Source organism: Mesoplodon densirostris, chromosome 15 (assembly GCF_025265405.1).
Source record: "Mesoplodon densirostris isolate mMesDen1 chromosome 15, mMesDen1 primary haplotype, whole genome shotgun sequence".
NCBI classification, from domain to species: Eukaryota; Metazoa; Chordata; class Mammalia; order Artiodactyla; family Ziphiidae; genus Mesoplodon; species Mesoplodon densirostris.
Genome location: NC_082675.1, coordinates 48215421 through 48230515, shown reverse-complemented (window position 1 = coordinate 48230515; position 15095 = coordinate 48215421). Strand labels below are relative to the sequence as shown.

At 41.6% G+C, this 15095-nt stretch overlaps 1 protein-coding gene across 1 annotated transcript in view; it reads left to right on the top strand.

The window, feature by feature from the left end:
• The window catches only part of KLHL14 (kelch like family member 14), a 99285-nt gene that overhangs the window by 66723 nt on the left and 17467 nt on the right, over nt 1-15095 (top strand). Inside the window, exon 3 of the mRNA XM_060119555.1 lies at nt 11007-11096. Within this exon, the coding sequence (XP_059975538.1) occupies nt 11007-11096 (90 nt within the window). The remainder of the gene's footprint in view (nt 1-11006; nt 11097-15095) is intronic.

Below are 15095 nucleotides of genomic sequence, written 5' to 3'. Positions count from 1 at the left end.
CCTGCGCGTCTGGAGCCTGTGCTCCGCAGCAAGAGAGGCCGCGATAGTGAGAGGCCCGCGCACCGCGATGAAGAGTGGCCCCCGCTTGCCACAACTAAAGAAAGCCCTCGCACAGAAACGAAGACCCAACACAGCAAAAATAAATTCATTAATTAATAAACTCCTACCCCCAACATTAAAAAAAAAAAAAAAAGAGATGGTTCTAGGTGCCTTGTCATGGCCAAGACCAGGGGCTCATCTCCGAAGATCATGGATGGCACTTTCATTTCCCCTGTGTGTTATAAGCTACTGACTCAGTGCAGTCTTCATTGCCCGGCCCTCCTGCCCTCGTGCTTCCCAGATCCAACACATACACATGGGTTCATGGGAAGGCACACATGCACACACCATGAAATGACCGTGGAGGAGTATATAACAAATCCTTCTGGATCTTTGCAACGAAATGTCCTTTGAAATAAAATAAGTGCAATAGCACAATGACGTACTGAAACTGCAAGCGCAGATGCCATGAGGGGTGGTCTGAAAGGGACGATGGTATTGCTCACTGTTCTGATAATCCTACCAACCGCTTCCAGAACCATCAGGTGGCTCCAAATACCAGGAGAAATTCAATTAGGGTAGAGGCCATGACTGCTTGTTGTCTAAGGGGAGTGCTCCAGAGGGAATTTGAGTCGAGGAGTAGGCTGCCCAAAAGGACAGTGGAAGTAAGAGTCCACCCTTTTTATTTGCTCTCATGTTCCCCAAACACATTTTCTCTGGCCTCAACATAATAGCGGATATAGTATAGTGATCATAGTGTTAAGGACATTTTGGAAATTGATCTAATTTTAATAATCATTTTTATAAAAATAATCCAATTAAAATATATCCCTAGAACTTAGCCTAAGATCTGGCACATAGTAGGAGCTCAATAAGTATTTGTTGAATCCATGTTCCTTTTACTGATAATGACTTTTGCTGCTGTGACAACCTGGAAAATCCCGTCTTTTTATGATTTATCTTAAGTGTCACTTTCTCCCTGAAGTTACAGTCGCTTCGTCCCTGGTGCTTCCATTGTTGTTCTTCTAGAACACTGTGTATTCTATTTCTCTGTTTACACATTCTCTTTCTCTCTGCACTGTGAGCTCTGAAATATAGGAATGGTGTCCCAGAGTTTAGCACAGTAACTAATTCCTCAATACAAATTTTTGAATGAAAAAGTGAATGAAGAGGTTGGTAGATTCTTTTGCTGTCTCCTGGATTTTAAAGTGAACCACTAGAGTTCACTTTCCAATACTGAGTATGTGTGATCTACCTCAGAAAATGCTTCTTTACAAATCCTCATTCTACGAACCATATCCATTTCCTTCTTCCCACCGTCAGTAACTATGGGGCCATCATCTAAGAGAATTTAAGCTGTTTTACAATCATTTTTGCTATCCTGTTGCCATATCATTCACAGTATAAGTAGTACTGGCTCCTTTGACCTTTGTCAAGGATCTTATTTTCACACGTTTAAATAATATGAGTTGATCTACTACTTTAATTCATTTACAGAGTTGATTTTTTTTTTTTTTTACTGAGCCTTTTTAGGTGTAGAACAATGAAAAGTGCAATTTCTCACTCCCCCAGGGCATGATCAGGAAGACACTGACTGTATTGGCACTTAGGAAAGGACAAACATCAAAGCACTAGCATGTTTCATCAATGTGTCTCTGAAAACACACTTTAAAAAACAGGAAGAGGGGGCTTCTCTGGTGGCGCAGTGGTTGAGAGTCCGCCTGCCGATGCAGGGGAAACGGGTTCGTGCCCCGGTCTGGGAGGATCCCACGTGCCGCGGAGCGGCTGGGCCCGTGAGCCATGGCCGCTGGGCCTGTGCTCCGCAACGGGAGAGGCCACAACAGTGAGAGGCCCACATACCGCAAAAAAAAAAAAAAACAGAAAGAGGGCTTCCCTGGTGGCGCAGTGGTTGAGAGTCCGCCTGCCGATGCAGGGGTCACCGGTTCGTGCCCCGGTCCGGGAGGATCCCACATGCCGCCCAGCGGCTGAGCCTGTGAGCCATGGCCGCTGAGCCTGCGCGTCCGGAGCCTGTGCTCTGCAACGGGAGAGGCCACAACAGTGAGAGGCCCATGTACAGCCAAAAAAAAAAAAAAAAAAAACAGGAAGAAAAAAAACAAACCTAGCATTTGAAGGAAATTGCAGTGTTCATTCCCAATTTCCAAAAGTGAAAGTAAAACTATTTTAAAACTCTAACTAGGGGCTTCCCTGGTGGCGCAGTGGTTGAGAGTCCGCCTGCCGATGCAGGGGAAACGGGTTCGTGCCCCGGTTTGGGAAGATCCCGCGGAGCGGCTAGGCCCGTGAGCCATGGCCGCTGAGCCTGCGTGTCCGGAGCCTGTGCTCCGCAACAGGAGAGGCCACAACAGTGAGAGGCCCGTGTACCGCAAAAAAAAAAAAATTCTAACTAACATATCAAGAACTAAACAAAATAAAATAGTTGGTACACCGCATTGTAATAATAGAGTCGTAATTTGAAAAGTGAGTTTTGCTTGAACAGCTAATAGAAGTCTTATTTTAAGTCCCCTCAGCCTCCGCTGGTTGTTAGCATTTCCCTCCATTTAAGTGCTCAGAGCTAAAACTGTAAATCAACAAGGATTTATTGAAAACCTTTGACCTTGGCACAATTAGGCCTATGATAGATCCTAAAGAAATATGTCACAGTCTTTGAAGAACTTACAAACCTCCTTTGTTTAACACATGTATTGCATATAGGGTGACATCCATCCTAGATGCCATAGAATCCTGATCTAAGGCATATATCTTTCTCCCTTTCTTCCCTTTCTTTCACTTCTTCCCTCCTTCACATCTTCTGGTACCCGTACATTTTTTACACCTTCCAAAGAAGTAAATGCCACAGTCTCTCTTAGTTAGCATTCACTCATTCATGCTACTAACATTTATTGATTCATTAATATTTCTAATTACTGTATTAGGCATAAAAGCTGTAGCGATGACTAAGGCTCTACTATCCTATGTACTGGGCATTGTGGTGGGCATAAAGCTATAGAAATGACACAGTCTGGACTCAAGGAGCTTACAGATCCTTTAGGGCGTGACACACAAAAGACAGATGATTTTAATACACTGTATCATGACTTGGCAAGTATAGGGTAAAGGCATGCATTTACTACAATAGTGACACAGAGGACAGAGTCACAAAGCAATACTCGTTGTCAGGAAAACTCTCCCTTAGATACAATTTTGTGTTATGAAAGAGAAGCAAACTCTCTTGTTCTTGCATAGCCTCCAAAACCTAACGCATGGGCACTTTTTTTCAGATTTATACATTTCGAACTCACTTCAACAGCTTTGCTCCAGTGGGACTGTGGGAACCCAGCTCTGTGTGTGCAGAATAAGTTGGGAGTGAGGAGAAGGTGTTGGCCACCTTGGGGTTAATTCAGAACCTTCACCAACTCATCACTGGATTCAGACCATGTGAATTTCTTACGGGATTTGGTTTTCCAGACTCACTGTCCATAATGATCAAGTCATTCCCAAATGCACAAAACATTTCCATTTATTTGCAGCTTACAGGGATAGTAACCATCCATATACAACAGAGAAAAAAGTAACAGAGCCTTTTCTGTGCATTATTTATTCAATAATATGTATCAAGCACGTGCTTCTTGTAAAATGTTTGACTATGTGTCTGTTTCTACCTCCAGAGAAGCACTGGCCAAATTTCTAGATCTTTGCAGAAAGACAAGATGGTAGGATTAGACTAGTAAATTTTTAAACATTTATGTTTCTCAATTATACTTACTATAAAATGGAAGAAAATGTAAGAAAAAAAATTTCTCTACAATCCTATGGCAAGAAATACTCTTTCAATGTCATTAGACTGAGGCACCTTTCTTTCAGGTTATATTTGTTTTCAACAGCATGTAATTACTATTTGAATTTGTTTTAATGAGTAAATATTGCACAAATATATATTCTAGCAATACCATGCTTCCAAAATATCATTTATTTTGCCAGTTTAGATAATTCTATAGAAAAGAACACTTTAAGAACAGCAATCACGTAACTATAGGCAACTTATGATATCAATAAGTCAAAAACCAACAGAAAAATGTATACCATACAAATGGATTTGAAACATATGGAAAGATGCTCAACCTCTATCACAAATGAATGGAGATTTAAATTTTAACTAGACACCAGTTGTTCACCTACCGTGTTGGCAAAGTTACAGATATAAAAAGGGGTATGATGTGATGATATCCATTAAAATGTAAAACGCACCCATCCTTTGGCCCAGTGATTTCACTTGGAGGAATTAATCCTACAGATAAATGCACATGTATGCGTGTTGTGGACCCATGAGGACACTCGGCAGAGCACTGTTTGTAACAGCAGCAACCTTCAACACATCCCCTTCCCTCCAGCCCCAGCGCCCCTACCTCATCCAGCCTCCATCATCCCTCATCTGGACCACAGGAGGGGCGCCCTGCTTGATCCCCCTCTTTTCCCTCTTTCACTCCTACAACATCCCTAGGAGCCAGAGTGATATTTTTAAAACATAAATCAGATCATGTCCTGCTGCTGCTAAAACCCCTCCAATGCCTTTCCATCATGCTAAGAATAAAATCGACACCACTTATCCTGGCTTCTAAAGACCCATCTACCTAGCCTCTGCCTGCTTCCTGACTTCTCTCATGCCTCTCTAGCCCTCACCCTCGGTGCTCTAGACACAGAGGCTTTCTCTGGGCTGCTCAGGCACATCCAGCTCATTCATGCTTCAGGGTCTCTGCATGGATCCCTTCCCCTTATTTTCTCGCAATGGCCCTTTCTCACCCTTCAAAATTTACCTTCAATGCCAGTCCCCAGAGAGGCCTTCCCTGACCACCTCAGCTAGAGCGATAGCCAGGCACTCACTCTCTAACACACTGTCCTGTTTTTTCCTTTTTACATTGTCTGTCATCGTCTGGCTGTGTTCCTGTGCATTCCACTGTGTATTAGTTTACATTCTTCTTTTCCCTGTCATTTAGGTCTCGGAGAGCAGGGACGCTGTCAGCTTCATTCGTTGCTTTATTACCAGCAACCAGAAAAGAATCTGCACATAATGAGTGTTTAGTAAATGTTTGCTGAGTGAATTAATAAATGGCCATCAGAAGGGGATGGGGCACATTATAGGACACCCATCAGATGAAACAGTGTATGGCTGTTGAAAAGAATGGGCTGGTAGACAATCTGAGTGTCGTCCTCTGACCAAGACTGCACCATCGCACAGATATGGCCTCGGTCTCCCTCCGAGACCTCCACTCAGATCCTTCTGCTCTTGGTCTTCTTGCTGTTCTTGCTACACTCCACACCTGTGCCCCAGGGCCTTGGCACTTGCTATTCCTGCATCTGTGCCTACCACTACCCCTGCATGGCTCCCTTGCTCACTTCTGTCAATTCTCTGCTCAGAAGTCATCTGTTCAGAAAGCCCTCCCTGACTACTCTCAAAATTCCTCACGCTGTCCCTTCCCCTCCTTGGACCCAGCTTTACTTTTCTTCATTGCACTTATCATTTGAAACAAAAGTGCCTATTTATTTGTGTCCATGTTTATTACATGCTTCCCCTGACTAGAACGTTCCTTGATGCTGTCATGACCTCCCCAGCAGGTAGAACCTTGCCTGGCATACAGTAGCAGCTGAACAGGTCTTTGATTGGTGAGGAATGAATAAATGAATGTATTCTTGAGTGCAAAAAAAGCAAGGTACTAAACAGTGTGCCCATAGAATGCTGTGTCAATTGTATTAAAAAAAATGACCTGTATATATAATCTCTCTGGAAGAAAAATCCAAGAACACAATAACAGGGATAGCTTCTGCAGTAGGGAAATGCAAGGCTGAGAGGCATAAGAGGAAAACTTATTGTTCCTGTATATCATTATTTTTTATAAGACTGTATTTTTACAAAACATGGGCATTAATTACTTTTTCCAAAAAATTATGTCATATTTGACAGTTTTGTAAGTTTATGTATTTGAAGCCAAAAGGAAATCAAGGCCCTCATAAATGTTACTTGAAATGATAAACATTCAACAGCCATGTATTTAGCAATCCTATAAACTTGCCATAGCCCTATGCAATCTTGTTTGGATGTTCATGCAAATCTGTGGTTGCAAAGGATACCTATACTTTCTGTTGGAAGGGGTATATATATTCCTTAGATATAAAATATGGGAGGAAACAGGAGTGTGGATCTTAAGCAGAACAAGTCCTTTGTAAATGCAGCAGGACCCCTGCACCTTTTTATGCCAGGAAAAGGGTCTCTGTGCCCAAGATACTTTGAATCTGCTTGCAAGGTTGAAATATGCCCTCGCTGTTCAACAAATAAATAAAAACCCTCTGCCAATAGACTCTACCCATCCTTAACTAGCTGATTTGGTCAGTGTTTTTCTGGCTCCATCAAATACATGTAAATGTGTCTTACTTTAAGAAAATCCACTATTTGAATATGTGGATTTATAGAAAAAAATGTAAAGGAATGTCCACTTGCTTTATTACGGATTCTTTTAAATATGAAAATAAGAAACATTTAAAATGTGATTCAATAACAAAAAATTATACAGAAATTTCAAGAACACCATCATTGAACACACAGGTACTCGGTAATTACTTGCTGGTCGGATGAACATACCTATTGAAAATCAGTAGAGTGAAATGGATGAGAGCATGGGTTGGGATCCAGATATCCCTGTGTTTGGATTCTATCTCTGCCATTCATTAGCTGAGTCTGACCTTCAACAAGTGACTTACCCTCTCAAGGCCTCAGTATTTCTTACAGAAATAAAATGAATGACCAATGCCTCCCTAATAGTTAGTTATATTAAATGAGAGATATAGGCAAATAAAATATAGATATATTTTATTATGTATTATATTTTATCATGTATTATAATATCATATATTATTTCCTTCATGTAGTTTCTGACTGATTAGGAGCGAGTAAGAATGAATCATAAGTGCTGTTGTATTTTCAGAGATATAATATAGGTAACTATATATAAATATAATTACATATACGCATATGTATATAGCACCTGCACAATGCCTGGCACATAGTAAATGTTTGGTAAATGGTGGTTCCTATTGTGAAAAGTAACACAAAATACTCTGAGAGTTTGACTCTTCATTTTCATATCCACAAAGACCAATTTTGTGCACACCATGCCAGTACATTTCATGTCACTGTACAGGGAGGGGTAAAAGAATTTTTGTCACTGAGATTTTTGTGGCCTTAAAATTATGGGAAAACAATTAACAGGTATGTAAGTGAATTGTGGCAGAGATTCAGCTTGTAACAATGGCTAACATTTATTGAGTGTATGATGATTAGTCATTCGGCAGAGTAAATACTATGACTTAGTACCCTCTCCAAGGATGGCCTGCTTCCTACTTTCTTAATTAAAAATATTAAATGTAAATGTTTTATTGAATTTCCCAGACTAGAATAGAATAGCAGGTATTTGGAGTGGGAAAGGCAAAAATGGTACAAATTGCTTCAGACTTAGAGACTAAATGAACGTGCTCCCTCGGATGACCAAAGGTTTCTTCCTTTTCAGTTTTCTGGCTTTTTTTCCCCTTTCCTTCTAGCACTTCGAGTTTGTTTAATAAAGTTGAGAATTTTCACAAAGGGCCTTATGAACACGTGTTATTAGACTTTAAATCTGATTTGAAAGTGCCTCTCTCCTACTCCCTGTGAGTAAAGTGACCTTTTTAAATGGAGGGAAGTGGGTTTAGATGACAGTCGTGATAAATGCGGTCATGTTCACTCAATAAAATAAGGCCCAGTGCATTTGAGGATAAATCAGTGAAATGTACAGCCCCACCTGTCTGTCTCCATCATTCATTTCCACTGTCACTTTCACAGTGGCTGATGGATCACAGTTCCTGTAAAATTAGACAGCCTTTAATCTCATTTCATCCTGATTAGCTTCTCTTTACCCTTTCCCTGTAACTCACTGACTGACACGCTAAAAACTCACACCGGGCTGTATATGAACAGGGAGTACAAACTTCTCCTCTGGTACCTGCTTTGAGGGCGAGGCCAGCGTGCATCCCTAGAGAAATCTGGAAGGGAGAGGGCATGTCTTCCTTGTTATTTAAAAGATAATCAATAATTGCGGTACCCAGTGCCATTTTAAGCAGATGTTTTCTCTTGATCACTGCCCTCTTTATTTTGCTTTCGTTCAGGTTTAATCAGAAGTCAAAGAAATGAGGTCTTTTGTAAAACTCAAACATTGATTTCATATTGATTTTTTTCTAATAGATTTGGAGCGTTTTACATTCAGAATAATCCCAAAAAGTTATTTGTGTATATTTATAGCCTCTCAATTCACAGTAATAAATCAGAAAAGACAACAATTCAGGAATGAAAATGCTGAAAGAGCCAAGAAATATAGCATACAAGGTTTTAAAACAAGAGTAAAAATGGGTAGATAAATGAGAATATCTTCAAACAGGCTTTATATTAGCATTTCAAAGACCTTCTCGTATTTTGAAGGTTTCAATAGTTAGTTTAGTGCAATAGTTTCATTTGTTTGCATAAAGCATAACAATAGGGGTAATCAAATGAGAAAGAGGCTTAAGAATCTTTTCTTCACTTAATTTCTGCCTGAATGGGAGCAAGTAAATGACAAGAACAAAACGTAACTGTTGTTCTATTTTCAGAGTCTGTGCTTTATTATAAAGCTGGACTTCTGGTTAAAAAGAAGATAATACGATTTTTTATTACTTAATAAAATGTGGGCATTGAACTGACCAAAAATTTTAAATAAATATTGGAAGACTGGTAGTCATAAAGTAAGTTGGTTGTATCAGTTGCCTCTGTTCTTACACGCATGTCTCCTATGAGTATATGCTTACAGGTGACAATGCTGTAAGTTTACTGCCCAGATGGCATTGTGATAAACCAGAGTAGCACCAGGCTGTTCACAAAATACACACTATACATAATATATGGGTAGCATAGTTTTGTGTTTGGTATAATCCAAACAATGATGAGTTAATTTAAGAAAAGAAAAACAGATGTTCAAAACGTATCCAGTCACCCAGTTTTAGCTGCCGCATGAACTCAACATATACTCTGCCCCAATGGACTCTGAGAAGTGATGCCTGCAGGAGCTATATGGTTAAAAGCATTTTCCAAAGAGATAACTAAGGGGTGAGGGGCAGAAAGACGTTGCCGAGGTGACTCCCTAAATCAACTGACCTAATTCATGGGCCACACAAATCCACGGCACACCCACTTTCTACATGATCCCAGAAATCCAGGGTTTCCACACCAATGTCTTCTCCCTCGTGGCTATAAGTTCAAAAATAGTGAATATTCACAGTAAAAGTGAATACATAATAAAATAATGAAAATTCCTAAAATCTTTTTTTTTTTTTTTTTTGCGGTACGCGGGCCTCTCACTGCTGTGGCCTCTCCCGTTGTGGAGCACAGGCTCCGGACGCACAGGCTTAGCGGCCACGGCTCACGGGCCCAGCCGCTCCGCGGCATGTGGTATCCTCCCGAACCGGGGCACAAACCCGCGTCCCCTGCATCGGCAGGTGGACTCTCAACCACTGCGCCACCAGGGAAGCCCCCTAAAATCTTTTAATATGAAGCTTAAACGACCTGATTTGCTCTTTTGGAACCTGTGTTACAGGTTTCAAAGCTATGCCTGTTTCTCCTTATTTTTGTTTACATATCTTAGCCAGCATAAGTGCATTCTGAGAAAAAAGATAATAAAAACAAAGTGAAATGAGATATATATCATCCAAAGTAAATTGGGTATAAGATAGGCTCGTTTCTCTCTCTCTGTGTCTCTCTCTCTCTCTCTCTCTCTCTCTCTCTCTCCATTGGCAAAGGAGTACAGAGTACGAGCTGGCCCTGACTCATATTGATTTCCCACTGCACTGGTTTCTTAAATGCTCTGTTGATCCGTGTCAAGCAATAAGTTCCCTGCCTGAACATGCATATCACCTCCCCATTTGTCCTCACCTAGATTTAAGGTGTCCATATGATGAGCTGAACAAGGACATCATTTTTCCTACTGGTGTCACTGGGCCCAAACCACTGCCTGTGATATGATAACTAAATGCTGTGTAAGTTTACATTCACCATATGATGTAATAATAGCAGAGACTAACACTGCACTGCACACGGGGTGACAGGGGTGTCCTATTCTTGTTGTGTGTGTCCCCAAAGAAAATGTAAATGAGAACAGATCCAGCGAAACCTTTGGTGGGTTTCTGAATCACGCCGCCCTCCTCACAGCCACCACATTTGGGGCAGGGCAGGGCAAGACGAGGGGAATGGATATTTATGATGTTCCTGACAGTTTTTATCTTTGTTCCAGAAGAGCTCTTAAGCAGATAGATAGAAAATGTGTGATTGTGCTGCTAATGACATTGTACAGGAAATTAAGCATATACATTTGGAGAAGGCATTAAATCAGCAGGACCTTAATTTAAAAACTTAAAACTGTATGGAAATTCAGCTTGCTCATTGCTGTGGAATAGAAAGCAACCAAGCACCCTGAGTCTGTTTATGGAAAGATTGCCAGCAAGCCAAGTTTGGGCAGAGCGGCTTAATGGCTCCAAGTGGATGCTGGGTTCTTTCTTCCAAGAAGTAAGCCCCAGCCCTGACCATTTGGGAGTGTCCGTTATGGTTGTAGACCGCACGATCCCCATCATCAGGCAGGTGAGGAGGACTTAAGAATTGAAAGCAGCCCGATAGGTTGTTCTTGACTAATTTGCAGAATAACATTATGTAAAATTAATCAAAAGGGGTGGGGTTGGCAATTGCTGGGAGCACACCGCTGAGCCACTGTGGATTGGTGGGTGCCCCACTTTGCTTGTCTATGTGCTTTTCTTCCTTCTGACTTAGTTTCACGTTTTATACATTTTGGGGAAATCACATAACTAGTGAGCCAAGGTATCAAGTCCTAAGATGGAAGATTTTATACGTCTTTTTTTTTTCTCAATTCCAGTTATGCCATACAACAGTGCCCATCACTGCGTTGTGGAGGTGGAAAACTTCCTGTTTGTGTTGGGCGGAGAGGACCAATGGAACCCTAATGGTAACTATTGAACCACTTAACAGTAGGTGCTCAACAAGTCTGTGTGTGATGAGAGGTGCCAGCGGCAGTCCATTTTGTAGTTACCGTGGAAAACATATTTCTGTGCAGCAGGGACAAACGAAGTAGTCGGTGAAGTGGGCTGACAGAGGGAGGGTCCACCGTTGAGCTGGCAGGGGACATACGCAGCAGTGCATTCACTCATGGACTGTCTGGGGATTTGGCTTCACCGTGACGCCCAGCCCCTCTCCTGATCCATCCCCTGAGAAATGCCACCAGCGTAAGCCCAGACTCCCTCAAGGGAGGTAGCAAGCGGCAACTATTAAGAATTCTCACCACCTTCTCCACCACTTTTCTCCCATTTTATCAGGATAATAATATGCAGTTTCAATAAATAAGCGTTATCTGCTGTCGCGCTGTACGTGACCTGAGCTGAAGTTCCTTTGCAGCGTTCATTACTTGACACCTGTTCTGGCTGCTGCATCTCCTGCAAGGGCTTTGTCCACAGATTATCCACCATCTTCCCTGTTGATGCAATTACTTCATAATTGTATCACAAAGAGAAAGGCAACATTTGAATACACTTCCCAAGCCTAATGTAGGGAGAACACTGCGCCTTGCAGAACACACAAAATTATCAAGATATTTTTGGAAATCTTGCACGTGAAGGAGGGGTTGCAGTTGTAGCCTTCTGTGTAACAGAGATCATTATGAGTGAGAAACCATAAAACAGATTGCAGGTACACATTTTTGCTTTAAAACCCCAGAACAGCCAGCTGAAATTACATAAACTGCATATATTTTATGGTGAATGTTCTCTTTCAGCATCTGCACAAAGGCAAATTATAGAAAATTGTTACGTCTGTTCACCCTAGAAAATCTTAAAGGAAAACAACCCAGGCCACCCTCCAAGAACATTTCTTTGAAGAGAAGGGGACATTCTTTCTCAAGATCAGCTTTGTTGGTTCATATCTTTCAGTTTTGGAAAGATGGTTCCGGGGCTTTGGGAGAAACAGATTTGGATTAGGAACAAAAATATGTAATATCTCTCCTCTAACTTATCTTTGCAATGACTGATTTGATATATTAAAACAAAACAAAACAAAAACCCTGGCCAATATACAACCCACTGTAAACTCTCTATTTCCTGTTTAATCTCTTCTTCCGAGGAAGTGATTTGAACAGAATAGAGCGTTTGTAAGGAAACAGTACACAGCCAGCAGGTTTATCTAAAAAAGAATCTGCAGAACTTCGTTTTGGGGGTTTTGTTTGTTTGTTTTCTTGAAGGCCAGATGAAAACTAACACATGACAAGAGAAGGCTGGAAAGTCCTGTTTCTTTCCTTTTTTTTTTTTTTTTTGGTCGCACCGCGTGGAATATGAGATCTTAGTTCCCTGTCCAGGGATAGAACCCACACCCCTTGCAGTGGAAGCGCAGAGTCTTAACCACTGGACCACCAGGGAAGTCCCATGGAAAGTCCTGTTTCTAATGATGGTGCTCTCTCAGCCCACCTCCGTTCCCACGTGGGATAAGCCTCTGCTAAAAGACCAGTCTTGGGGCGACAACTCAGTTTTCACAAATCACTATGAACCTCCCATTCCTGTGAGACAGACCTTAATCAGCAACACAGAAAACCTGCTCCCTGGGTGTACCCCTGCACCCCCACCCCTGCCCAAAATAACCCGCCACTGCTTACTGTTCAACTTCTATCAGACACACAACCGAGAGGATGGGTGGGGGGATTAGGGGCGAGTATAAGGGACATATTCCTTCCTCTAGTCTAGAGAATCGAGATTTTATCGTTGAGCTAATTCAGATTCCCATAAAACTACTCCACTGGACCTCACTGATTTGCCTCCCCCCACCCCCGACCCCTGAGAGGAGCAGTGATTCAGTTTAAAGCCCTCAACAAATATGCTGTGAGAAAAGACTACAGAAAGCATAGCATTGCATTTCCTGCAGGGGCACCTTTCACTGCCACCACTCAGCGTGCTCTATGTGAAGACCTGCGTGACAAGTCCTTGTCAAACCAAAGTACCGAGGCATGGTGTGCTTTGAACAATTACTTCTAATGCCAATCATATGATTTAATGTGTCTCTTTTGCTTTAGCCGCCAGGAGGCTCAAAATTGAACTTTAGTAAAACTTTAATTACTATATATTGTTTACTTTTAGTCTCCATATGGGCCTAGCAGCTCACAACTCTCTTTCTGTAAGACCCTTATTTAGAACTTTGGGAGTTCCACCTGCAAATCTGAGTCATTCCGTCCCTGACTTGTTTCGCCTTTGAGGTCATTTAGTATAGATCTGGGTAAATGCTGATGAGCCACTGATTAGCATCTCCTAAGCAGAGGATAACTGGTCACACTGTGAGGCAAGCAGGCCAGTCTTTTGTACCTCATGTCAACCAATCAGTCATTGGCTGAGGCCTTCCCCCAGGTGGGGGTGAGGGTGGGCAGTGAAGTGGCCAGTTCAGCTGAGGGCAGTTCTCTAGAGAGGGAGCAGCTGTGACCATGAACAACCAACAACCATCAGGTAGGGAACAGGTGTACCAATCTGGTAAAAGTATCTCAGCTAGGTACCAAAACACACATCCACCACCATCCCTTAAATGGTTTCCATGGAGCTTCATATTCCATCCATCTGGTTAACCACAGCTGACCATTTTGGTATTAGTCGTAGTATTTATTGAGTACTCATTATTTCCCAGGAACTTTGCTAAGCACTCATCTGCATCATTTCACTTAATCCTCATGACCATCCCATGAGGCCTGTTGCATGATTGCTCTAGTTTTACTATGACGAGTCTAAGCCCTAAGAGTTTAAACAACTTGCCAGGACACACAGCTTGCAAGAAGATGAGTGATTCCAACGTAAGTCTGTCTGACTCCAGAGCCTCAGCCTTTAACCAGTGTATCACACTCCCCACCTCACATAAACATATGTATTTAATTAGATATTAAACAACTATTGTGCATTTGCCTTTGATCTTGTGAAATTAAATCAGTATTGTATCACCATGGACAGTGGCTCTTACTGGCTCCCAAAGAGCTCTTCATTATTCCCCATTTAGAAAACCATGAAGGGACACCATCATCTCAAAAATATAGGATTTTCATTTTATAATACCTCATACAACTAAAAAGGAAGCAGTTAATACCAAAACTTATAAAGAACAGCAAGCCTGGGCTTCCCTGGTGGCACAGTGGTTGAGAGTCCGCCTGCCAATGCAGGGGACACGGGTTTGTGCCCTGGTCCGGGAGGATCCCACATGCTGCGGAGCGGCTGGACCCATGGCCACTGAGCCTGAGCGTCCGGAGCCTGTGCTCCGCGACAGGAGAGGCCACAATGGTGAGAGGCCCGTGTACCGCAAAAAAAAAAAAAAAAGAACAGCAATCCTATAATAATATACAACATGCTTTAATTTCACTACTGACAGGGAGGAAAAATTAAAAATCTATGAGTTTAAATGTTATGTATACATCAGTTCCAAAGATGAAATCTTAAGTTAAACTTTAGTTCTTATGAAATTGGTGCCTGAGATGCATGTCTTTGAATGAAATACAAAAATGTACATTTCAATACATGCTCATAAAACACAAATACATACTCATAAAATACAAATATAATTTTATTTACTGATTATCTTGATTACAGTACCAAAATTTGAAATCATAAAACATATGAGTTACTGGAAATATAAGCAGGATACATACATTTTTTTCCTACTCAGCTATAGATATTAACTCCTATTAACTCCCTTCATGTCATTAGTGATAGACTGCATTGTAATATGCTAATATACATGCATATATTCCTTCAGTGCCCCAACTTACAGAGAACCAATTTACATTTGTCACTTACTGATGATTGACTCCCAAAAAAACTGCCCGCGGGGGATTTCCTTGTCTTCCTGCTTCCTTCCCCTCCACCACTGGCTGAAAACTGCCACCCCTGCCCCATTTTACCTATCTCCCAAATGATAGTCAACAACAGGGTCTGGT